The 27858-nt window shown below is 35.2% G+C and overlaps 1 protein-coding gene across 1 annotated transcript in view; it reads right to left on the bottom strand.

Moving 5' to 3' along the window:
• Positions 1-27858, bottom strand: part of RXFP1 (relaxin family peptide receptor 1) — a 44671-nt gene that overhangs the window by 2516 nt on the left and 14297 nt on the right. The window contains exons 2-17 of the mRNA XM_018071236.2: positions 25784-25939; positions 14873-14977; positions 13918-14023; positions 12701-12772; positions 11080-11151; positions 9969-10040; positions 9052-9123; positions 8313-8387; positions 7958-8029; positions 6934-7005; positions 4987-5058; positions 4200-4271; positions 2866-2937; positions 2414-2643; positions 783-1193; positions 99-317 (exon numbers count right to left, since the gene is read on the bottom strand). Of these exons, the coding sequence (XP_017926725.1) occupies positions 99-317; positions 783-1193; positions 2414-2643; positions 2866-2937; positions 4200-4271; positions 4987-5058; positions 6934-7005; positions 7958-8029; positions 8313-8387; positions 9052-9123; positions 9969-10040; positions 11080-11151; positions 12701-12772; positions 13918-14023; positions 14873-14977; positions 25784-25939 (1950 nt within the window). The remainder of the gene's footprint in view (positions 1-98; positions 318-782; positions 1194-2413; positions 2644-2865; positions 2938-4199; positions 4272-4986; positions 5059-6933; positions 7006-7957; positions 8030-8312; positions 8388-9051; positions 9124-9968; positions 10041-11079; positions 11152-12700; positions 12773-13917; positions 14024-14872; positions 14978-25783; positions 25940-27858) is intronic.

Below are 27858 nucleotides of genomic sequence, written 5' to 3' on the forward strand. Positions count from 1 at the left end.
ATTATAGTACTATAGTTCATTTTATTAAATTCTTCTGAAGTAGAAGCAACACTTCACGCAGGCACAGTTGAAACAGCCTCACAAAAGAAAGGACATACCTGGTATTTCTACTTGAAGTAAAGAAAGGAGTTTCAGAATAAAAATAGGTATCCAACATAGTGCATCAGTAAATACAATGAAGAAAAAACGTTTAGCAAGGATCATCTCTTTTTTAATATGATTCCGAATTTCAGTAGCCATAATAGCTGTTTGGTGAACACTGTAGAACATACTCCCATAGGAAAACACAATGATGATAAAAGCTGCCAAGTTTACACCTGTTTAAAAGTTAAAATTTGTTATAATTTAGCAGCATAATGGCAATTCTACATCACCTATTTGCAATCTAGGTAGTAAAGAAAAATATTTTATCTAAACTCTAGTCCCACAGAATTAAGTGGCCAGAAAATTTGAGTCCTCACCTCAAGATTGAATTTTTGCCTCCACTCAGGTATTTATTTCTGATCCAAACTACAGAGTTCTCCTCTGATCTTACTATTGCTCTACTTCCCTAAAAAAATCTAATAATTCAGGAACTTCATGGTCTATAATTTCTTTCTATTTTTTCAGCCCTTCATGCATTTTAAGATACATAATTACTCATCTAATAGAGTAGAATAGTCTTTAAGTGTTTGCTGAAGCCTCTAAATCCAAGGAGGTGTGAACATCACAGCTATCTTATTTGTTTGAAAACTAGGTTAGTTAGCAACTCTAATCATATATAAAGAAGAAATGCAACTTACCTAAGAAAATGACAACAGAGTAAATCTGACTTCCTGAACTTTCTGATTGTTCTGAGTGAAGAGGAAAACAGACACCATTGGTGCCATAGTAGTTCCTGAAAAATTCCTTATTGCTCAGTGGGATGAAAGCAACAGCAAACCCAATTATCCAGATAAGAACCAAAATGGAAATTGTCCTGCATTTTCTGGGCTTCAAACACCTAAAAGGATAAACTATGCAGATGTATTTTTCCAAAGTCAGATATGTCAACAGTAAGACTGACACCTCTGTAGACAGAATAGCCAGCGATCCAACCAATTGACAGTGAATACTGTCCATCCACAACTGAGCGTGCTTGTTGTATTCTCCACGATATTTAAGATCAAAAGCTCCAATCACAAATAAATATATTCCCATCAGACAGTCAGCACCTGTGGGCACAGTGCTTAACATCATTATTTACACATCTGAATTTCCCATTATCTCTGTATATTGGAAAACAGACATACACACATATATATACGAGTACTTATTTACAAATCAGCTAATAGATATAAAAATCCACATTACAGTTGGAATGCTATTATGAATTAAAATTAAGGCAGTATAATTAATTTTAATTATTTTATAATTATTTTTCTTTTTTTTTTTTTAGTTTTTATTTGGACTGACAGTCTATGTTTCATACTTGTTTCCAACCTGTTTTTTTAAAGCTCAGGTAAAATTGGTTTGTAAGTAGAAAAAGATATGGCTTCATTTATAGAAATATTCTTGCAACCCTTTTTTATTAGGTCTTATTTCTTTAGATGTTAACATTTGGTTTAAGATTAATAAGCCATCTCTGCTGGATTCAAAGGTTAGTTTTGTCCATCTTATGCTAATTCAAAACTCTTGTGCATAGTCTTCTCACCCTAAAAAGGGAAGATGACCTGTCAACACAGAACTGAAGGCTTCTTAGATATTTTGCCTAAAAATTTTTCATAGTATTCAGATTGTTCCTATGGAAACAACAAAGTTTCAAAATCACTGACATTTAGAAATGTTGTAATCATTTGTTGACACTTGACAACTACCTTTCAAAATGCATCTAATTGCATTTGTGAAATACTTATAGACTCTCCTGTATTGAGACAGGGTACTCAAGATTGTAGTAACTGTACTGCCAGATAGTTCATCCATAAACTTGTCTTGCTTATAGAAGTAAAATAAAAAACCCCAATTCCTAATATTGGGGATATGGGAGAGATTAATTTTCTCTATTTGCATAAGTAACCTTTTGCTCATGCAAAAAATAGAATATCTTAATATTTACATGCAGAAATTGTTACTTAGAAATGCATAATGAAATATAGATTTATGGACCTTTGAAAACATTGAAATTCTATTTCTTTACGCTGAAGAAAGTGGGAATTTGAGAAAATACCCGCAGCATGAAAACCAAACATGAAAGCTTTGGAATATATCAGCCACCAAAGGCAGCATTTAATGAGAACTTCTGGTATATATGGTACAGTATTTTGTATTGTCATTTGCAACAGCATGAAAGTACAGTTAATCCAGTGCTCGAAATATGTCTCTGTATTATAGTAAGTACTATCACACATACTATGAGCAGACTAAAAAGATATTCTTTTATGCATGGTGTACTCACAGCAAAGAGACATTATTGAGATGGCGTGCAGCTTATTCTCCGATCTGATGTAAGGTCTCATGCAGATAACAAAAATATTTCCAAAGCAGGTGATGGCAGATACAACCCAGACAAACACTCTCTGTATGATGCTAGCTAAAAGATTCTCGAGGGAGGAAATCCCATCAGTGTTAGGCTTACAGCTGCGCACATGAGGGGCATATCCACAGTATTGGAATTTCTTAAAATATCTGGTTGTGAGAAACAGATAAGAGATGGTTCTAGTTTGGTTATCAGAAAACCCTCTAGTAACTACTCAGAAAACATATTCTGAAAGAAGAAAAATTAATCAAAATCTGTCAAAATTTGACAACTGTTCATATGCTGCTTTTCATATGCCTGCTTTCAATTATCCAGTATTCTTTAATTGTAAAATTCAGACCTAGGAAAGCAAATTAGAGTAATCTACTTACATGTGGGAAAGGTTTCTCAGGGGTCTGAACATTCTTCTCTGGATGTTTGCAATTTCAATGCCCTCCAAACTGCTGTAAAAAATATATTCTCAGTAAAAGGCCATAGAAAAACAGGAGTAAAAGAACAAACCTTATGAGCATTTAATTGTGATTACATGATGACTATAGGAAACTAGAGGTGAACTTTAATTTCGTCTAATCTGTTACCCCTTTGAAACTTGACCAGAAAGTCCGCACAAAATCTCAAGAGGAATAAAATAAATTGCAGTTAATTCTAATAAACTCGCTGCTCTTCCAGAATCGTGAAGAAAACTCTTGGTGCTCTCAGCCATGAGAATCTCTGAATCTCTGATTAACATGTTGCCCTTCCAAAGTGCTATTCTACTGATGTTCTTTCATCATCTCTGGGGAAATAATAACTTCTTCTAGTAATAATATTTTAGATGTTTCATCTGTCTTTTATCCCAGGGAGTGCTTTACTAGACAAACAAACCACTGCAGGAACTCAGTCTTCATTATGTCGAGAACAGCGGGAACCTGGGACACAGACCACAGCATGTAGGGGAAAAAGCTGGCTTTCTTGTGACACAGAGATGGGATTCCTCATTTTAATTTTTTTATGTATATTGAAAACAGCAATATTGTTTCCCCTGTAGTGTTAGATAAGTAAAGTTTATCTGTGTAAGTTATTCTTTTAGAACTTCAGTTTCTGTATTTTTGCAGTGCATCCTCTTCACTGTGTTAGATGGTGCAACTGCTCTGTTGGTGCACCTATAAAAACTTCTCCTAAACTCTTTAGAAAGATTTATATAAGTCCCAACTTTCTCTGACATGGAAGCTGAATCATACTTAACCATTGTTCTTCCAATGGTGTTAGCAGTAGATTCTGTAAAAATGGAAATGTGTCCCCAAACTTGTAGATATGTGAAATTCTTTTATAATTCCAATCTTTACATATCCTAACAGTAGTTGCCCATAGTGTTAATAGCCCCAGCTGGACCTTGCATGATCCTTAAGGCCCGGGAACAAATTGTACAATGTCAAATGAGGGTTGTGTTACTCTTGTTCTGTAATAGCTGACAATGTTATTCTCTAAGCTAAATTTATGGTCTCTTTTTGCTGGAAAAAATTCCATTACAAAACTGGTATTCTCAGGAAGAAAAACTTGAGTATTGCTAGTAATTTTCCAGGCTTAAATTATTGAAGATCATCAACATAACCATAAAATATATCAAGGACAATTTCTTACAAAACATATTCTGGATCATGTCCTTCCAAGGGATAAGCATAACCACAAAGAAAATATAGCTAAAATATAAAGACTTGATACTTACAGGGATTTGAGTTTAATTAGAAAATCAAACTGGTCTATTTGTACTTTCTTGATGGGGTTGTAAGAAAGATTCCTGTAAATAAAACATAAGTAACTTTGGCTATCTTCCTTACTGCTTGTTCTAAAAATAAAGTGAAACTACATAACCCACTTGCTTTTCTAGTCCTGTAGGAAGGACTTGTACCCTTGGCAGTTACAATTGCAAAAGGTAAGAATCATTTAGCATTATTTAGCTTCCTAAGCCAATGGAAAGAGTGGTCGGATGCTTCACAAGCATGCTATTGCCATGTACACACACACAGAGACACATAACTTCCTCCCCCAGCCTGATGCTTAAAGGTTTTGACTATAGAAATATTTAGTTATTAATCTTTACAGACTTGTCTTTCAAGTAAAAGAACCTATCTGAACTGCATGCATTTAGAAAAAAATTACAATTGATTTTGCATGTGAGTTCAAGGGACAGGGACAGAATGGAAAAATAAACATTAGCATTATACACTGTCACTCTGTGCAAGAGTGTTTCTAGGTACATCCTCTTTTACTTCTCCCTATAACTTTTCTTTATGTTTTCTTCTTAATATTGTAATTAAAATGCGTAAACTCAATAAATGCAACTGTACACACTTGGTTATATAGAGTTACTTCTGGGATAAGTGTACTTTAGGTAGAGCTTAAATGATGCATACAAACAAATGTGCTCTTCTCTTTCCTGGTACACATGACTAAAAGTATCATATCAAATGAGAAAAATACAGTTATATGTAATAATAACGAAGAATCCTTACAGTTGTGAAAGCTCCTTTAGATCCTTAAATATATATGGAGGAAGTGATTCAATCTTGTTGCTACCCAAATCTCTGCAGAAACAGGAAGGATACAGTAAACTCTTACTAGGCTCAAAAATTTTACCAAACAGTTTCACAATTTCAATATACACAATTTTATTTTATCTGCCAAAGAGGATATTGTTTATCCAAATGTTATCAGAAACTTGTTATCAGAAACTTCTATTTTAATAGAATACTATTAAAACAAGGTGGGAAGCTAGATCCAGCAAATCATTCTCTGTATTATTAGTTCAGATGTACCTGTCATGGTTTGAAAATTGCCCCCCCTGGGAGCCGGGGGGCCGATAGGTGAGGTGATTGGATTCCAGGGCAGTCTCCCCTGGAGGGCCAATCACTGCTCGTTTTGTTCGCTCCTGTGAAAAATCATATATACACAACTGCTGGAAGTGGTTGGCCATCGGTCTGTCTGGCTGCTGCTGGGTCTGCTGCTGTGTGGGTGTGTGGGTGTGAGAAGGCTCAGGGGTGACAGGGCCCCCTTTTTTTCCTCTGGGGGAAGGGGGACCCTGTGGCCCCACAGCTCTGGCCAAGCCAGGGTTGGAGGCAGCACTGGAGTGTTGTGAGAGAGAGAGAAAGACTCACAACATAAGGTAAGCGGGGAGAGAGACAGGCAAGCTCCTTGCGAGGAGCCAGGCCCTCTTCCTCCCCCCGCCCCCTTTCCAGCTAGTCTGCAGAGGGGGCTTTCTTTTCCCTCTCACTGTAAAGCAGAGGGGAGGCTCAGCATTGGAGCCAAGCCAAAGTGGATGGGCTGAACGCAGCCCGGCACCAGGGAGATAACCCCAGGCGAAATTGGAAACGGACCAGAGAAAGGCCCCGAGGATGTCCTTGCAGTGATTTAAACGGAGGACAGCCGAAAACTCGGAGGAAGAATGAAGATTCCAGGACACGTACGTGTGATAAGCTGAACTAAACTACAGCAGCTACGAAACCGAGGTATGAGAGAGAGAATCACACAGCAGAGACTGACATGGAACCAAGGAGCATGGACTCAAACTATTTTCTTGGACTTTGTAAGGAAGAAGAGACTTCAGTAAACAGCTGGAGGTTGGTGGGAGTAGTGAACCCTTTTCCCTGAACACTCCCACGAGAGAAGGACTGTTTACCTATCAGCCTGAAGGGCTTTTTCTGGACTGAATTGAGGGAGAAGCTTAGAGGGACTGATAGAAGTGTATAATATTATATGTATATAGTTGCTTTTAGCTTGTACAGTATATTTATTTGTGTAAAATAAATGTATATACTTCCCCTTCTCCCCTATAGAAGCCTCTTGCCTGAAAGTTTCTCTTCAGTGTTTAGATAAAAATTGTGGGAAGGGGTGGGGGAAGCCTGGAAATTGGATTTTATATTTTTGTGGTGGCTCAAACCACCACAGTACCATTAGATACATAACTTACAGTTATTTTGTTTCTGTCAAAAAGAAAGTAAAATACCTTTAATTTTTAAATTAATTAAACATTGTTTCATGATAAGAATTCTTTCACATGGGCTAAACAGCACGTCTGTACTGGTTTTGTCTCTACCTTTCACCTTATTTTTACTAAACATAAATCCCAATAACAGAGGAGTAAGGATCTCAGTCCAACTGAAGCTGGCAAACTGGTCTAAAAGACACTGAAGGCACACGTACACTGGGCTGTGGTAATGCAAGATAAATATTATTCTGTTCAGGGAACATAACAATCTTGTGAGCAAAAGCCCCAGTATTATTGGTACAGACTATGCATTTTGTTGACTATTTCTTCCCTGTTCAATACGTATTAAAAAACCATAAGAAAGGATGACATCTCCAGAGCGTGTCATATGAAATAGAATTTATGATGAATGATATTTTCAATATAAATTACCAAACTTTGTGACTTGTACAAATAAGAGAAGAAATCTACTCACAATTCATCTAACATCTGGAGAGAAGAGAAGCTGTTTTCATTTAGAGAGCTGATTTTATTTCGTCTCATCACCCTGAAAGAACAAAACCAACTTACGTTGCTCCTTCTTGATAACTATTTGGTTTTGGAGAAAAGGTTTCATAAATTTTAAAAATTTTCTCTTTTCTGCATCTTCAATTTGAATTTGCCCAAATCAGTTAAGCTAATTTCATCTAGAAGCTTGCCATTTCATCATTTGGTAAGTAATTTTTTTTGCCTATACATCCTATACATGCATGCATGTACTTCCACATATGTATATACATACACACACATATACACACCCATGGGAAGCTGGTGTAAATTGACTGAAGGCAGGAGGAACATTGAGTGGACTGGAAGGATTGTGACCTAATCACATCTCAGACACAGGCACATGGTTGTGCAACTTCGCGTTCACTCTTATTTCATCTGCCACTGAACTTGCTCCTTAAATGAACAACCAGGATTTTAAAAACAATGAGAAAGCCAAGAACATGGGTACTGCACAGGAGTTAAAAATTGAAAGTGACAGATACCATGGAGCTACTAATCTCTCAAAAAGTGGAAGGGATTTTCTGAAGACTGTTACATCATCATTGAAGAAACTTTTAGGAAAATTCTAGAATTGATGAGCCAGGCAACCTACCAACCAATCAAACTCTTTAAAATGAAGAAACAAGCTATGCACTTTGTACATTTTCTGCTTTTATTATGAGATTTTTGCCTCCAAGAAAAAAATTATAATGAAAATTTCTAAACCTTAGTATCAGCCAAAATCACTTCAGTGAAGTTTAGTTGCACATTTCACTGCTGAACTTTGCTATAAATGTAAACAGTGATTAATTCCCTGTGGGGGTCATTTCAAACCACACATTTTAATAATATACTCAAGAGATAAAAAAACTATGATACTCAGGAAACTTTTATATTAGCTGTAATGAATCACTTGACTGTTCAGCACAGGCATATCTCACTCTGGCTAGCCAGCATATCTTATTACTTACAATACAGTTAGAGTGCTGCAGGAGATGAAAGTAGCATTTCTCACATGATGGATATGGTTCCCTTCAAGGTCTCTAGAATATAAAGAAAACCCCATTAATCACTGAAAATAAATTCAGGCAGTTATTATAAGGTAATTAAAGAAAAATACTACCAGAACTTCATCACTGCATAGAAGAAAGTGGGAGATGGACATGTAATACTTCTGCACACTTAATTGATGACTTCAGGTCATCAAACCTGCAGTGACCCAGCAGGCAGTCTGCAAGATCCAGTGCCCCATTAGAAAAAGAGTCATGGAAGTGCCATACAAAGACAACAAAATAATATTATTCTAGTGAAATAAGGTATACTTACAGCCAGTTTAGTCTTGGCATATATTGGCACAGAGGTTTATCAGGCAAACGAACAAGAGAATTATTCATCATTTCACTGGAAAAAAAGAGGAATAGTATATAGCTAGTTGTATTTGCCTAAAGTTAAAGATATAGAAAAAAATTGATGTCTCTTCTCCTTGTACTTTTGTGAAAAAAATAATTCAAATCTTAATTTGTTTCTTATAGTTTTGAGAAGATAGTACTATTTTCTTAAACTTCCACATATTTTCACTGTGGCATTCTGTGGAGCAGTACTTTATCCTTTACTTGTTAATTAGCAGGTAAAGGAAAGATGTTCATTTCCCTGCTATTGAAATAAAACATAGCAAGCCAACACAATGTGCAATTCAACAGCGGCAGGTTATAGACAGTGATTTGGGGGGCAGGGCTGGGCAGCTGCAAGGGGCAGGGACTATGGGACACCCTCCTCTTGCACCACGGCTCTGGAGGACAACTGGAACTGCACAACTGCTGCAGCTGCCTCGTCCTTGCACTCTCAGTGATGCATTTTACCATTTTCTCCACCCATCTCTCTTATCTTTTCCAGACATGGCATGTCCTACTCCAACACATTTTGCCCAGGGTAAGAAAAAGCTTCAGATGTGCTGCCAGCACTCTGTGGTGAGCAAGCACAGTCATTATAAAAAGCTTTTTAAATGTATGTGCCCTTTCTATTCTGTTCTTTTAAATAACTCTTTTGTATCTTATTTCATACTTACAGAAGAATAAGTGATTTGAGTCCATAAAATGTTAACGGATAGATCCGATTTATCCTATTATTTTCAATTATCCTATAAATTACAGCAAAGCATGTATCAGATTGACAATTGACTTGAGTATTAAATTGAACAGATAATAAAAAGTAACATATTTTAAAGTGGATTTCTTCAATGTTCAGTCAAACTACTTAAAAAAATCAGCACACTACTCCCTAACAAGTTAAGGCCTTAATTGAATTAATTTCCTTTCAGAAAAATTTAATTAAAAAAAATTAATTCTGAGAAAGTAATTAATTTCATCTTAGAAAAAGTGTTTTCCTTTGAGTTTTTTAAATTCTTTGATCAAGATATTTTGAATGGATTTTCTGTGAAAACAAAGCAGCACAACACAGTAGTGTTCTGTGGTGATCCAACAGTTCCAAAGACATGGAAGAAGGTTAGACATATTATTTTCTTATTTTTAATGACTTTTCTTAGTTGAAATCTGTCTGAAAAGCAGTAATAAGAAAATATTTCAGATTATGACAGTCATTTTGTCTGGACATTTCAAGCATTATTTACAGGAAAAGACCGGCCCCCAAAAATTATCTTTCTACTGTTTTATAGTATCTGAGTTATTTAATTTATTAATTTGTAACAAGCAATTGCTAATAGACATTATTTACTATTGTATATGCCATCAGTCACTGAAGCCATTAAGGCCCAAGAACTTTTTTCTGCTCTCACCAAAGTCAATTGCATTTTTACCTTGCACAGTACAACAGGAGTTCCTTAGTTATTATCTAGTAAAAAGTATTGCTATGCACAAAAATTAAAGTTATCCAAATATTTCTCTTTTATGAATTATTTATTGAAATAATAAATTTATTGAATTTATTTATTGAATAAATAAACACACAAATAAGAAAGCAACATACAGCCATTCAAGTCTGTGGAGGTCTGCAAAAACAAAAGGCTCCAAACTAGTTATCTTGTTGTTACTCAGGTATCTAAAACAAGATCAACCAAAGATAAATTAATGGAATGATTAGTTAGCAGTAGATGCATGAAAATGAGTTTTAATATTATTTTTCCTTGATTATTTATCAGAAAGCTACTACTTTTTTTCATAATTATAATTTTTGAGTATGGTAATTTTCATGCCATTGTTTGACAACAAGACTCTCTCTAATGAGGACTTTAACAGCAATTATTAGAGCACTTTGTCTTATCTATAAGAAAGCACAGCCAGCTAAATATTTTCACTGTGTCATATTTTAGGCCCTTCCCTGTTTCCTTTTGTGGAGTGATTTGTTCCATGGATGTTCCCTGGACCTGTTCAGTTTTTGCTAAGGATACTGGTCATAAATGTAGATGCCAGAATAATGGAACAAGAAAGGCTGAAAAAGAAGGGGAAGAGGTACTATAAATGGTCTGGGAAGATAATAACAGCAGCTGTAATAACAGATAACCAACCACACTCATATGACGGAAAAAATAGGAGGTACAATTTTAAAAAACTTCCTTTTTAAAAAATATTGCAGAAAAAATCTTAATAAAACAATTTATGTGTTGTCTCTTTCATCTCTTAAAAGCATCTTCTAAAGGTTGGAAACACCTTTTAAAAAGCCGCTGCAAAATAAAGAAAAAAACGTTCCTTTCATTACCTATACTGGTTACTTTGAATTGCTTCTGTAAACCAAAATAACAGCATTAAAGATTTTTCATCCATCACAAGCTCTCACTTTCATTTTACTTCTTTTTCATTCTCTTTGATTTTCTGCAGGGTAACTATCATACTATCTCCTTCTTCCATTCTGAGGATATGAGGAATAGGAGTGAAGTATGGAGCCAACTTGTATTTTCAAAGTATCGTCCTGCACAGATAACTCTTAATCTGTCTTTGCTTTCTCAATCCAATCGTTGAGTTAAAGATTTGGACCATTTTGCAGGTTCCTAACATGGAATGAAATAGAGCAAGACATCCATAGCAACTCTCAGAGCTCTGACTGCTGGTTTTTACTTCAATATTCTAAAAGCAATACTTACAGTTTTGTCAAATTGTATAATCCTTTGAAAGCACGTTCAGACACAGCTCTAATTTTATTATTCTGAAGATACCTAAGAAGATAGAAACCCAACAATTAATTCTCTAAATAAGGAAAGTTAAAGCAAACCTGAGTAAATAATTAAAATCTATCAGCTAAACTGAACGTACATTTTATACTTTAAAATAAGTTTTCAAACTTGTTACACTTTGAATTTGACAATAACCATTTCACAGCTATAGCTGCAAAGACTGCAAAGGTGTTTTTAAAGAAATACACATGAAGAGCAGAATTACAAAATTCATTCAAAGGGACTCGTACTTTGCCTGAGATGAACAATGAAGTGGTTGTTTGCAACCTCCTTGATTAGGTCCTAAACTTGCAGTGCTCACCTGTGTGACCTGATCTTTGTGCTTAGCCAGATCTCTGCTACAAGCAAAATTTTGCACAGAAAATATTAGTTTAAAACAATTTTTGAATTTTCCATTTGCAGTATCAGAGAATTATCAAAATGCTGCCTTTTTAAGATAATATAATAAAAATGTACAGCAAATCTTACTAATCTTCTCTAAAGGAAAGATACTAATTTTTTAAATTATGGTTTTCTTTAGCTACTTTGATGAAATAATGAGCTGAAAATATTATCAGCTGCAAATATTAAATAATTTTCAAATAATTTTAAAGCATCATATTGTTATTCTCTGAGCAATATTTAAATATAAGTTCTTTTAATTAAATTACAGTTAATAAAGCATCCAGATGCATTCCTGTTAAAGCAATAAGAGATCTGACATTGGGCTTCTGTCAAACACTGTTCAAGACCTTTTGGAAAATGTATATCATTCAGATCAGATGGGTGTGAAGTCAACATTAGAAGCAAATGTTTTGTACAGATAGATATGGATATGTTTCTTTTAACGAAAATGTACCTTTCAAGACTGTAAGGTCATAATGACACTTAACTTTCAGAACACAAGATGGTGCTGCAGTACAGCAGAGTTCCCATAAAAGAGACCTTTAAACTGACGTTAAGAGCCCTGTTTTAGATTTTCATTTAATTTTTAATTTCACTAATTCTAGATCAAAAAAAATTATTAAAGTCTATGATTTTTGAACAACATAAATGTTACTCATTGTGAAATATTACACAGTATTGTTCTGCCATAACAATTGACTAGTTGGGGCATTACTGAGTTGGTACCAGACATAATTAGGAGTAAAACCACGTGCCATGTGAGTGAGCTTCCCATGACAGTGGGAAGTTTGAATTTCCAAACTTTTGTTTTGCAGAATAAACAGATTGACTTACTTTAATTTATTTTGGCATATACTGTTCATTATAAATGTAACTTCCTTCAGACACAATGAAAGTTTAGCATTTTTTTGGTATAAACCAGTCCATATAAAAACATTAAATATGCAGAGATTATGGTTTTGAAAAAAGACAGATGTCAAATCAAGATACTTGAGCCAAACAGACTACACATGACGTATTGAAGGGTGAGATTAACCAGAATTTTGTTACTTAGATGTTAAGCTCTGTGTGTGTGTACATATGGAAGAAAGAGAGGAGGAATGTTTAAGGCACTAAATAGATATTTTAGGTTGAAGCACTCCCTTACAGATTTTTAAGATCTTGATATTTCTTGAAAACATCAGCAGAAAGCTTTCTTAGCAGATTCCTCTGAAGAGACCTGTAGGAATGAATGCATACAGTAAAACTACTGTCCCAGCTTCCTATAGTGCTGCTACTTTTGTTATTCAATAAGAGCAGCTCTCACACTGCTAAATAATGAAAACAATATGAAACTATCTGAACATGCTACTTTTGTTTGTCTGAATATTTGTATCTATTTAACAGTAAGATAAATGCTTTATAATAATAAAAAAAATTCTTCCATGACCCCAGGAAAACTGGCAATATAATAGTTAAATCTAAGAATGAAAAAGTTTTGAGTATAAACTACAGATTTATTTCAAACATCAAATGCATATAGAGCTTATTTCCCAGTTCATGTGTCTCTATGTCCCCGTCTCCACTGGGGATACTCAAGTGTCCTGTCAAAACCAAAATTCCTTCGGGGCATGATTGGATTAGAAGAGAATCTAGCCTGAAAGGCAGCTGAACCAACTCAACAAGGAGAACATCAGCCACGAGTGAGCACAGACTGGTACTGTTCGGAAGGATCCGTACCCTTGCTCTACAAGGCAGATCCTCAGCTCAGGACACGTGATGCTGCACTCTGCTCACCACACATAAAGCTGCCTCTCAAACAGTGATATGCAAACCAAGTGCACATTAACCATTTTGTCATCTCTTAAAAAGGTTTGGCTTATCATACATATCTGTACGATGACTCAGCCCACATTAAACCCTTTTAAATAACAGCGTATTCAGACACATAAGCTGAGAACTAAAAAGATTTGCTCAAGCAGGTAGCTCCACTGATTTCAAGATTATTGACTTTATTGACAGAAATACAGACTAGGAATATTGGCAGGATTGTAGTATAATAAAAAGGTTCTAAGCATTGTGTCTTTAAAGGAAACTTCTGTAGATTTCTTTAGATTTCCTGAAACTTGCTAGCTCAAGTCACTCTTACAAAAACAAAATTTTCACTTCACACAGTTTTTTAGTTTCTTTTCTCTCCTTTTATATAGGAAGAATCTCTACTTAAAACTTCCTGCTGGCAAAGTACTTGGCAGCAGTAAGACATGGTGCTTTCCAAGCACCAGCTGAGCCAACTGATCATAATTATAAGGCTGTAGTTGTGAAAAGGTTTCAGGATTGATAGTCAAACCTGAACAGAGCAAGAGACCACTTTACTTCTTTACTTACATTACAGTTATGTTTGAAGAGACTGATGGGACAGCTCGTAATTTGGCAGCATCACAGAAGATCTCCAGCCCTTGGCAGATACACTCTGATGGCACATCCCCAGCCACTGCATGAGAACAAGAAGGTGGTTGTGGCAAAAGGTGGGATGTGTGGTGGGATATGAAGAAAAGAAATATGGTGTAAAAGAACAATGAGCACAAAGGCAGACATAGCAGGCTCTGTTACACAGAAATTAAGGCACATGTTTTTACATAATTCATTTAGACCTGGTAAGAACCTAACAATAAATATAAAGGAACACAAAAAATTATTTTACCTTCTGACCTCTGTGAAAGGGCTTTTAAAAGCTCTTGAGCCTTAGGCTTGTTGTACAGGAATCTGGCATGGATTTTTTGCAGCACTTATTTAGATTATTCAGTCCTCTTATTTTACTAGAATGAGCACAGTTCTGCCTGGGTGAAAATGCGATGAAAATGGGTCAGGAAGTCTTTGCTCCCTTTCAGCCCAACTCTGTGTTTTAAATTACTGCTCACAGTAGGCAGCAGAATCAAAAAGTCTGTACAAAGGCCTGCATAAGTGGAGCAGGTTTGCAAGTTTCATTTGATGTACAAAGACGTGAACTGGGGAGAATATTGCCTTCATTTCATTCTGAAATATGTGTGAAATATATGTCTTTCCAGCAGTATCAACATATTCAAATAAACGTTTATATTATGCTCCTAATTGGAATATGTTAATTGGCATATGTTTGGCACTCCTCTTGCAGAAAATGAATCATCCTTAATGAAACTGAAATTAACTTCAAATTAGCATTTGTTTATCTGAGACATTAATTCTGTTTTACTATAAATGAAACTGCATTATCTTTCACTTCCTGATAAGCATATATTTGCTGTGTATTTTTCTCTAGGAATCATCATTAATAATCACTCAAATAATATCTGTAATTACTTACAGCACTCAGGTGTCTTTTTCTGAAATGCATACAGAGATTTCAGTTTATTGTACTTGTCCTTTGTATAATGTTTATCAAATTGCAGAGACCATCCGTTGTTGTCTTCTAATAAAAAAACAAACAAAACCACAACACAAACAGACCACAAATAGAAGACATTGGAATACAAACAGAAGGTATTAATATCTTCACTTAATTTAGTTGCATCAAGTTTTATCTAAATAATATGGGATTTTTTCCAGCGCATTTCACAGATCATTAGATAACCTTATCTTTTAGAGCTGCCTAATCACACATAGCTAGGGAGATTATAAGGTGCATAGTAGGAACAATTTATTACACCTTCAACAACTTTTTCTGTGACAGTCACACTGAAAAAACTACGATCTTGACATTAGAAATTTTTGTTTACATAGGAGTCTAAAGATGAGAGGGAACCATATTTCCCTACATCCTTAAATGTGTGGGTTTGTCACTTTGTCCGTGGAAACTGAAATGATTACTGTGACTCTGACTTATTCTTTCAGAGAGCCATCTTGTCTATAATTTCTTTTTGAAAATCTAGACAAAGGCCAAAGAAACATTGCTTTTCAAGAGAAAAGGAGGCTTGGTGTAATGTATTCAAGGCAGTGTGTTTAAGTTAACAGGCATCTTAAACAAAGCATGATTCCATATTATCAGTTTGGTCACTGTGCATAAATATACTGGAAATGAGTTTATGGCTAAAAAAGCAAAAATTGAAGAGCAAACCTTTCAGTTCCTTCCACCAAAGGGACATTTCAAGATACAGTGGTGCCGGAAATAACTTCAGATACATTAGTTGTTTGTTTCTTGGAAGTCTATTGTGTATGGGAGATCTGTAAATTAACTGATCAGGTAACCACTTCCAAAAAAGGGTGGAAAGGGAAAGGTAACTTGCCTTTAAAAGCTGTGATTGGATTTTAGTTGTATCAATTTGAGTCTGACTTCTCTTTACCTTTGACACACCCTTTTAGTTTAAAGCATCTCATTTAATGAACACTCACAGCAGCAGCAATGTTCCTAATGCATTTTGAACTGAGTGAAAGGTATTGGCAAACTTGCAGAAACATTGTTGTTTCCTGTTTTAAATCATTAGAAGAAGCTCAGTTTTAGGACTGCCTGCAGCATGGAATTTGTAATTGGTGAAGCAATGAGAACAGATTCTTTGCCAAGTGGCAATTGCCTTATAAACCTACTGCCCCATAGATGGGACCATAATGAGGTTTCCTTTATCATTATTCCTGAATATTTAGCTGGAAAGCTAAATATTTCTGAATATTTAGCTTTCATTTGTATGACTGGACCCATCAACTGGGACCTGAAGAAACTGGTGGGAACACAACATATGCAGAGAAAGTAAGATTTAAGAAGAAAGGAATCTTTTGTTGAGTGTTTTAAAAAATAAATTTGTAAAGATTTTTAAAAATGAGATTGTTCTTGAAGTTTTAATCATACTAAATAAATGTTTTGCAGTCAGGAATATAGTCTCAAATACTTTTGGATTTTCTAAATCATAATTATGTTCGTAGAAAGTTTTGGACAACTAAACACTTATCTGCACATTTTAAACATGTAGTTAAGAGCCATAAATTCTAATCCACCTGTAAGCCAATGAACACATAAAGTATAATTTTTCTGCATTTCCCTGCTTCTGACTCTACAGTGGATATGCAAGATTTTATTCCGCCTTTTTATACTTTTAAAATTCTTTGCCATGTGACACAGCATGTACAGGAGGTGACATCACTGCACATCTGCAGAGGAAATGAGTAGGGTCTCCCACACTAATGGGAATGATGGAGCAGTTCACTACAAAGGAAAGGTTCAACAGCATTTTTGAGGAAGTTGAGAGGCAACTGTGTATTTTTGGGTGGCCATAAAAAAAGAGGGGAAAAAAATTGCAGTGAAGATGGATTATTTTGTACTGGAATCATTCCAGTTTGGAGTTTCTAGTCAGTTTATTTCAAATAATGGGCTTTTCTGATGGAATTGATTTTCTTGCCTTCTACTAGAAATACAAAGGCATATATAATCTAACAAGTTGTTAAAGGTTTTTTGACCTTCAGAAATATACACTTTGGGCCAAGTTTTATGCCCAAGCCTGGGACAGTCTTTATTTCATACAAACTATTTTGTCAAATCCTGAAAGAATGTATTGTGCAAATAACTATATTTAGTAGAAACATTTGATGAAGCATTCAATGGCAGAATTGTAAATCACTCTGTGATTGTTTAGAGTTTATATGGAAGGTTTGTGACCTGTTAACCTCTTTTGAGGCGAGGTTCTCCAAACACTTTAAGAAATGACTGGTAATAGTACTGGTCTTGAAATCCCAAATCTATCATTGAGAGAGTACAGCTCAGATGAGAAATTGCTTTTCCCCCGAGCCAGTTCTAAAATAGATTATGTTGGCTGTGCTTCTGTAAAATAACCAGAGATCTAGGAAAACAAGGCATCATCAAATCTTCTTTTACATGGGATAAGTGAAATAAGTGTTGGTAAACTGGTTTTATCTTACTACAGATTAGTACACTGTTCCTCGCTAAAAGTCGCTGATTACTGCTTCTGATGGGAACAAGAAAGAGCACTTTAATCCTGACAAACTACAGATTTGAGTAATCATTTCAGTAACAGATCCAAGAAAATATCATCTTTGCTCAATTAAAGACAAACATCTTACTTAGTATGGAGCTTATGACCAGGATGTTATCTATATGACTTTCCCCTTCTCTCGGCCATGTCTTCATTGGTTATTATGCAGAGAAATGCAATCAGTTAAATGCATAAACACTCTAAAGAGACACTGTTGTGTCTCCCTTTGGTTTTGCTTTTGCTGTTGGTGGATATATTCTTTCTGCCAGTTGTTCAAATAAACGTTCTCTTGCTGTGAGAAATTACTTCAGGCTTTTCACAAAGATATCTTTTCATACAAGGAAAACCCATTTCCTTTAAAAATGTTTACAAATGTAGAAATATAATTGCCCTTTTCCACACTGATATAGCCTAATAACTTACAGCAAGACCAAAACCACACCGAGATTTTACCAAGTGGAGGGTTGTGGTGTCTGGAGCATTCAGATTTAAGAGGGAATTTCACAGTCCCAGTTTATATATCCAAGCAGAAAAAATTAAGAACTTAGAACCGGACATCTTATCAGTCAATTCAAAGGCAATTTACCCCACATCCAACTGTGTGTCACTGCACATTGACTGCCTCCTGTACCTTCTGATTAATTGAAATGTGGTTCTTCTGCTTATATGTGACAATGCAATCATAGTAAAACAGACAGGAAATAAATCAATTCAAATAAGGTTTACAGTTCTCTAGATGAGTTAGATTATATGCCTACCAAGTTTATTCTTGATTTTAAAACAACTTAATTAAGCTAGTGCAACTTTTAGGAAAATAAGCAGGCTCAAATTTCCAAAAGATAAACATCTTCTCAATATTGCATCTTTATTCTCATAAAACACATGCAAAGAGGAGCTTTTTAGTTTTATAACAATACTTTCAATCTATATAAATTATTCTGATTTTCTATTCAGTTTTTCTCAAAGTATTTTCAAATTTTTAAATAAATTAAAGTAAGCTAATGGCATGAATACACCTATGAAACCTTTAGTTGCTTCAGCGTTTACTCGGCAGTATGCCACTACAGTGGAGATCAGGAGAGACGTAAGTCTAGTGAAATGTAAAAGTTCCTCTTAGTTATTAACAATATTTAAAGATTCAATAGCAAAATTGATTAAAAGCCTCCAGAAATTCAGCAAAGCAATTATATTTGTTGATACTTGCACATCAGAGAAAACCTGATTATTTCAGTGCCATATACTGTTGACAAATGGCAGTGACAATGAGAATAAAATTTGGCCATATAAAAAATTTTCCATGTGAAGCTTGAAAATCCTACCTTTTGCCAAGTATTTGCTACATTTTAAGTATACTATGGACTATCAAATGTTTATGTTATGCTTCAAACCCAAAATTTATTATTTAATGCGCAAAACTGAATAGTGCCTCATACAATAAAATCTCATATTTTAAGTATGATGGGAAATAATGCCATGCCAGGAAAACATGAGACCAGCTATAACATTATTCATTATTAGTATTAATTTCAAAATAAAATTATCAAGGTCTTCTGCAATGTCATGAGGCAAAAATGGGAAACCGAGACCCTCTAAAGTTTCTCATCCCTTATAAGTAATCCTGCACTATTAAAACATATCTCTTTTGTACAGATGTTTTGAAACATAGAAATTTAGATTACTGCTGTGGAAATCCAGGTGATGATTTAATGAATCTACAGAACTACAATAATTGTCTGTAAATCTATAGACCTTCAAAGAAACACATATGAAAATACCATGAGATTATATAGAGTATTATTTTATCCTGTTAAGTTTTTATAAACCCATTAAAAAAAAGATGTAATATGTTGTAACTTATTAAACAAGGTAAGCCAGACACCCAATGAGTGTGTGGCACACAGCAGCAGATGAGGTCTTGTGTTTTTAGAGGCAAATAGGTGCAAGACTTCAAACAGCTGCTCCCTGCCCCAGTTCTTCTGCAAACCTCTGTGATTTTCAGCCTATGAGCTACACAGAGCTTAACGAACCTCTATAAGTGAACTTTACAACTGGGGAGCAGAATGCTGTCTTCTGTTCAGAGACTTCTTGGGCCTGGGAGCAACACAATGGTAAATACATTTAGCCAGTGAAGAACTCCTCCAGAGTCAGAAACAAATTAAATCTGCATGCCTGTTCTTGCTTCATTGGACTGGAAAAATGTGGCTATGACACTGTGATTAAAAAACAAATGCAGACACACTGCAACCATTGCCTAGCTGCCAAAAAACAGTTTTGCAGAACTATCAGCAAAATTGTCCAGAAGCCAAATTTTTAAACACTGAGGAAACTTGTGCTCTTAAAATAGCTTAGGCTGCTTTGTTCCATTAACTGCTCTGCATAATTAAAGATGCTGCTTATGAAAAAAAGATAAAATCAAACACTGATACATTGTCTCTTCCATTGCCAATTTTATTGCTGCTAGTAAGTAAAGTGTAGTCAAATGTGTAACAGCAATTGCTGGTTTTTGGTGTCCCATTCATGGCAAACCAATCTGGTTTGCAGAGGTGCAAGTGATTAGGTACAACATATATGATTTTTGTTTTGAAATCATTAAGAATGCTGCTGTTTGCATTTTTTACAATTCTTATGTTTAAATACCTTTTATTCTAAATAGGACTTATACTTGTCTTATTTGCACATAATAGTTTCCTCTAGAGATTACTAGTAATAAAAGAACCTCTATTAACAATCAATTCTGAGTACTATCAAACACTAATGGAAGTTAGTAAAACTTCTAAATCTGAAAGCAGCATTATTTATAAAGAAATGAGTGCACCTATACTTTACGTACAAGGGTATGTACATGTTTTAAGAACATGTAGCTACAGGGTGCTGACACGTAATTATATTAGTGACAGAGCAAGAGGGATGTGTCTTTGAGACACCTTATAAAATATGCTTTTAAATTGGCCAGGTAGGATGTAAAGTCCAGAGAAAAGTCCAGTACTTTTTGAGGTCTGATCATAGCTCAATATTTCTCCTGAACTAAATTATAGAGCTGATGGGTGGTTTTGAAACAAGAGACTTGAGGTAAGCTGCTCTGCAATTTACTGGAAAGCTTTTTTCCATGAACTGGCATCACAATAATGCTACAGCTAATTTACAGTTCCAATGACCAAATCATGCTGATGATCCAGCAGAATGTATGGAATATTAGGAACAATATTACAACAAAGATCACACAGGAAAAACAAATATTCAGTCTCTCAGTGATTTAAAATTTAACTACATTAAGATTTTTTGCAGCACTTCATAATTAGCATGTTATGACTACGAAATGGTAACTGACTCAGTGTTGTATCCAGAAGAGATAATTACACAAAAGTTGTTAGACTGAGAATATTAGGCTTTTATCATTGCATGTAATAGTAGGATAATTTTATTCAGGGAAAGCTGACCCTTATCTAGGACAAAAACTTGCTCATTCAGTCCTCTAAGTAGACAGCATATCAGAGAACTTAGAAAAAAGAAAAAATGAAGTGTAAGTTTTAAAATTTAAATACTTTATTAGGAGCAGATTAAAGAATTATTTTGTGTGTGTGTGTACTACTGCTGAGTCTAAAGTGACTCAGTAGGTATTTTGAAAAAAAACAAACACCAACCATGGGTGATTACTGGCAATGTTAGTTTACTTCTGTCCAAATGCATGGAGTACATTTATGTTGCAATTTAACTTTTCATAATTTTTTTTTCAATTTTTCATGTGTCAGAATTTGTTCATCTAAACAAATATGCACCTTGAGATAATCAAACACCTGTAGGCTCAGTAAAAAACGACATAAAAAATATTCTTATTTTGTTATTTTTGTTTTTCATTATTCAACTGCTGTTTTAATCTACTGTTGCTAATCTTAATTTTGTTTTATCATTAAGCATCACTGTCAAAGCAAGATCCCAAAACACTTCTTTCCATGAATTTGTACTTGGGACTTTTACTATGCACTTTTACTATGCCACTGGGCGTCAAAGAATTTGCCTAGAGATTGTTTAGACTACATTAACAGTAACATTGCAGCTGTAATGTCTTCAATGTAAGAAATATTAGTTTCTTCTTTTAGGAACAAATCCCATGTCAACACTGCCATAGCATTAGGAGAGCAGAATTTGTGATTATGCCTAGTATTTATCCTTCCTGCTCATGTTTAAAAATTGATGAAGTAAACAAATGCTCTAACCTCCCATCTATAAACTCCAAGTAGCTACAGAATCAAATCTTACAGCTGTAAACAAATAGGAAAAGTTCTTACTTGGAAAATTAGCCAGGAGCCATTATGTTTGAAATCAAATCTAGTCTCAGGAGGACAAAACAGTATCAAACTTCCTCTGCTTTGCCAACTTGATCCTTAAACAAGCTTGGGCACAGAAGGATGCTGGAATTGCTATATTTTTTTTTCCCTGCACATTTTGAATTTTTTTGACAGATAAAAAAAAACTCCAGGTGAAGCATGATACAGGCTAAACTGCTTCACGGTGCCCTCAGCCTAATTAAGAACTTGGTGCTTCAGCAAGGATGACAATGAAGAAGAATGTCAGAGAAAAATTTACTGCCATACTAAAGTCTAAAAAAGGAAATTCCTCAAAACCTTGAGCTTTATGACAATTTACAAAACTTTAAATAAATTATTTTTATTTAAAAATATTATTATCATGACAGATTTGCAGAGATGCTCACTTCTACTTGATGGACTATGTTTTCAAGTTAATAAGATAAGATTGTATTTTCCATGTACATTTAAGGTTATCTAGCAATAGATCAAGGAGAGCCTCCCAATGTCCACACCCTGAGGTTAAGCACTAACACAGCAGTCTGAGATATAGTCTCTTCTCAGCTCTACCTATGGTCGTAATTTGAGGTCATTTCACTTCTCTGGACCTTACTTTTGTGTTTATTATTTGGACATGGAGAGGATGGTGGAAGTGAAAGAGGAAGCAGAATTGAAGAGAACACCACAAAGCCAATCTTTATGTGCCGAGGCTGGATATGAACAGTGATTACAGCACATCTGAGCACACATCTCTCAATGAGGATTTGGTTTAGTTTGAAATATTTATAATGATGTTTTGCTGTTACCAGGCACACACAGTGCCTGAAACAGGATTAGTACTGCAAATTATCTCGAAGATTACAACAATAAATGTTTCTATAGGAATGAAGAGCGGAACGAGACAAATTTCCTAAATAAAAGAAAAAAGGGATGGACTTGCTACAAGATAGTTGGAGTGACATGTTTCGTTATTTTCAGAGGCTCCTATAATGTTGGTCTCTTTTGCACTGCTGTCTTTTTGTTTCAAGGGCATTCAAACAGTTTTATAAAGTAACTCTCTTGAAAGACCTACATGTGCTTTTTATGCTAGTTGCTTCTCTTCTTATTTCATTCACTGATGTTTCTTATAACTGTTATTTCAGTAATTGCAGTTGCTGCTAATATTCAGCACAATTAAGGGCTTCTATTGAACGGTTGGATATTGAATTTTCTTGTGTTTAGAGCATCTGTTGTATTTTTTGTTTTGTTTTGTTTTCAAACAGCAGTATTATATTTTCAAAAGAAGTGTGGTTTTTTTCCTTTTCTTCTTCAACATATTTTTCTTTCCAACACAGGAAGAACTACAGTCTGTGACATAATTTTACTTTCTTTTTCCTTATATTATAATACTGGTTTTACTGTGCTTTATCATTACCAAAGAAATTGTTAGTAAAGCAGTTGGTTTATCTAGCTTTGTTTGAGATACATGCATTAAAAAAAAAAAAAAATATTTCTTAATTCCTTTGAGGGTCTACACTGATTTTTCCTTCCCACACTTGTTGAGTTGAACCTTGTAGATTTGCCACCTCAAAGTTCTCATTCAAATTGAAGAAAAAGTGTTCAGGAATTTAAAAGTTGAACTACTTAATTAGAATACCTTGTGGATGAGATTAAAATTTTTAATGGTACTGCATGAAACAATTACTGTACTGGAATAATTTAATTTTTAATTTCTTTTCTGTAACCAGGAGTAATGACTTCAACTGAAAACTAGTTGTAAATTTAAAAAATGGGTAGAAGGAGCCAGATATAACTGCTGACACAAGCCAGTCATGCTGAGGTGGTCCTGGGAAACTTCAGGGGAAAAAAAAAAGACATTGTTTCTTTGTTTCAGGAGCTAATCACTGAGGCTTCCTTTCTTGTATTTTAAGCAAGATGAATAGTCACAAAACTAAGTTATCTCACAAAGATCCCCACACTTACTACAGTGTAGAGGCATTGCAGAAAATCTCATCAGGACATTCCATATTTTCAGGAAAGGAAGTGACTCTTCCTTTAACCGAACAATGAAGTTTGACTGCAATACCAATTTTTGAGAAAATATTACTGCTGAATATTACATTAATCTGTTATACATGGCATACATTTCTAAATAAGAATAGGGGGTCAAGATATGAGAAAAACATCAATAGTATAGTTTTCCCAATAAGTCAATACAATGACTCTTCATCTTTTGCAATTTAGGTTTTCAGAAATCAAGGCTAACTCATTCTTGAATTACTAGACACAGAAGAGGATTCAATATTGCAGCTGAATTGTCTTGTATGTTCCTTCCTATAGAAGAACACTAAGGCAATACTAATGACTTGAAGCTTGCTTGTTGTTTCAGGGTTCAGTAATAAATCCCTTCTTGCAACACTGTCCCTGCTCATTGCCAATCCATGTTAGTCCTAATTGAATTTTTGAAATTTGTTTTCAGTAATCCAAGAATACCTCGGTTCTGTATCAGTAATAATACAGATTAGAAGTGAAGAGCTCTCTTTGATTAATGGACTCAATGATCTTAGAGTTCTTTTCTAGCCTAAATGATTCTGTGATTCTATACTGTCTTGTACTTCCCATTACAAAACTGTGTATATCCTAATTGGCATTGTATCAAGCTGTATGCTTTCAGCATGTCCTTGTACAGTAGACCTTGTGGTATTATACAGAAATTAAACACGGATAAAACATGGTTTATGGACCTTGGACTTCTTAAACATAAGAGGGCAACACCATCAGCAATTTCTGCCACTTTATGCCAAGATGATTACAGGAAAAGAACAGAATGAGCAATTTTTGTTCAGGATTTTGATTAATTACAACAGAAAGTAAGTTTATAGTATCAGTAAATGACATAAAACTACGAAATCCTACTCCTCTCACCCAGATCTGATGGCAACATGCCTGGCTGGGACAGGTAAACAGTTCACCTGCTTGGGTCCAGAGAGCTGGAGGCAATGTGTGAGGCAGGGCATCATGCACCTGGCTGTCCTCCATGGCTACAGGCAAACTACTAAGGAATAGGAAGCCTAGTTTCCCCATCTACCATGGATCAGTACCTCTGAAAATATGCAGGTTGTTAGTAAGATGACAGTACCAATAAATAAAATGTGTCAGGGCTGATTTTCTCTCCCCGTGGTCTTAGATCACAACCAAATGGCCAAGCTCTCTTCTCTCAACATATAGGAGCCCCTTTCCAGACTATCCCAGGACTGTGCCACCTCTAAGCTGTATCTAAACATTGTGGAAGAGATGAGGCTCAGCACAAACTAAAGCTGTGCCAGGGCCATGCTCACAAATAAGCAGCGTGGACGGGTAAGTGCCCACGCAAAGCCTATATCCTGATCCTACCCAGTTTACAGTAGGGTAGGATCAGGACTTGACAAGCCAAGTCAAGCTCACAGCTAACATCCAGAGAGGCCAGAAGTGATAAGGATCATAACAACATGCAGAAATGACCTGACTGTGTGTATTCCCTGAAATTTTTACATTTTCAAAACCCAAAGCCTGCTGGTAGTGCAGCTTGTGTAGTACACTCACACAGATGTGTTTCTCTCAAATAAGGACATAAGTGATTTCTGAAAACCCTTAACAATTCCTCTAAATTATGTTTCCCACGTTAAGTCACATTAAGCTTTACATAAATGTTGGAGCACACATTTACTTCTCAGCAGCGACCTTTGACAGATCACATACATCCATTTGTACACATACAAAATGTGCAAACAAGTTCAAAGCAGGGATAAAACTGGATAAACTGATACCATATACAAAGAAAAATGTGATCCATTCTTCTCACCTAACAAATGACTTGTTGGGTGGTTTTATTAGCTAAAGCAGACCTACTGCATCTTCTGCAAAGCACGTTACATTTCTGTTCCTAACACTCTTTAGTCTTCTGTTTTGTATGAGTGCTGCATGGGTTTCAGTGACTACAGGTGCTAGACACAGAGAAAAGTCTCAACCACGTACCACAGTTTTCTTCGTCGGCCTGATTCCCACAGTCATCCTCACCATTACAGTGAAGTTGCTGGGGCAAACACTTTGTGATGTTGCCACACGGAAAGTAGCCCAGGGGGCACCTGACCCCAGTTCCAGAAACATGATCTTCCAAAGAGTCACAGATGACTAAATGGGAACAAAAAAAAATATGCTTACTTTGTGATGTGTTTAAAGATATTTGATGTTATGCTTTTATAAATACTCATTTACATTTGAATGTGAGTATCAAGCAACAAATACATATTAGTTCATTGGACATTCAGTTACAATTAGTATATGAAATAATTGTTAAACTTGGCAAAAAACTGTTATATTGTTAGCTAATTAAAATTTCCTTTGATACACAGCAAACAGGTAATTCCTCCCCATTCATCCTCCTAATAAGATCAAAAGGTTAGTCATACAAGACAAATGACCTAAGGCCACTATTTTAAAGGATTGTTTCTCTTTGCACTAGAGATTAATTAATGATAGCAATATACCAGATAAGTTACAGGTATCCCTGTCTGTGGCAGGGCAGTTGGAACTGGATGATCGTTAAGGTCCCTTCCAACCCAAACCATTCTGTGATATTCATTTGTGCTGAAATTTTAGACCCAGATAGAGAGGTCCTTTTATACAAATCAGACATATATTTTTGATATAATTCTCATTTTAAAGCAGTTTCTAGGTGTAAACTGGTAAAGGATCAAAGAGCAAGACAATTAAGATCAAATCTGTGACACAGTTTTGCTGAAAAATGAGTAAGACAACATAAAGATGCCATTATGAATCCTTTGGAAGAGTTGTCAATCTGGTCCAAAAAATGTGGAGATACTGCTTAAAATCTATTAATGTGAAGTTTACATATACAGATATTGTTCTGCTAAGCCCATGCCTTTTAGGAAGTAGTTTCACAGAACACAGGACTTGATTCAAGCAGTGCTGAGGGGAAAGGCAGAGTGATGCTGATGAGGGACAGCCAAGGCAGCCAGAGTCGTCTACCTGTCCCCTGTCCTTCAGCTCTCTGTACTGTAATTACCTACATTTGCAGTTACCTGATGCCTTACCAGTTGCACCAGTGCACCTGAGGGACAAATTCTGCCACCACAACTTTTTCCAGTGTAAGCACAACTGATCTACCACTTCTGTAACGGATTGCAGGGTGCCAAGTCAGATTTCTTGTCATACAAGACCAATTTCTTCCCAGGAGTATACTATGGAGAGGATTTTAAATTATTCTAGAATGAAATTTGTTCAGTTCACATTTTTGAAGTACTTTCAAAAAGGAATATCACTTTCTTATTATAGCTATCATTTGACTTAATGGATGCTGTTACAAAAAAAAATTCTAATACAAATTATATTTTAAATTTCATTGTTATCTTAGAGCACTTGAAATACTCTATACAAACTTTATTAACTGGGATGTGATGCCTATTCAGATAGTAATCTGCTACTTTTTATACCTACTGCTATTTTTCCAGGCTATTTTCATAAGTCAAAGTTTAATCTTTCACACAGCTTTCTCAGATTAAAAAGGAATATGCTTTTTCACAACACCTGATTTTTTGCACTCATTTTTCTCTTGGACTAAGGGAAATCACCTGAAATTGTATCAAATATTTCAGATTCTTAAGGAGTCTCTTCTGGAAGAACCTTCTTCCAGTTAAACCCTTGACAGTGTTTTTTACAACTGTTTGAAATGTAAGAGCAGTAGCTGCAGAAAACTGAGATAAATATCCTGTTATTTCCATATGTACAGAATTACCTATGCTGTCAGAAGCTCCCTGCATAGAAAGTAATATGTTCCAGCTAACAACCACCATATGATTCTGAAAAGTTGATTTGCTTTTATCCACAACTGTGTAACCCATGCAATTACTCAAAGAGCCTTAGTTCCTCATGCCTTTTATGTATAGGTACCAAAAATAAAGCTACATCCTAATCCCAGGGTGAATTCACACTTGCACATTGTTCATAAAGATTTATGCTGTTCTGTACTTGTATTCAGAACATTACCATTAACTTGTCCCACTCAGAAAACAAGTAGCAAAAAAATCTTA

The sequence above is a fragment of the Manacus vitellinus genome, unplaced genomic scaffold (assembly GCF_001715985.3).
Source record: "Manacus vitellinus isolate BGI_N305 unplaced genomic scaffold, ASM171598v3 scaffold_0_pilon, whole genome shotgun sequence".
NCBI lineage: Eukaryota > Metazoa > Chordata > Aves > Passeriformes > Pipridae > Manacus > Manacus vitellinus.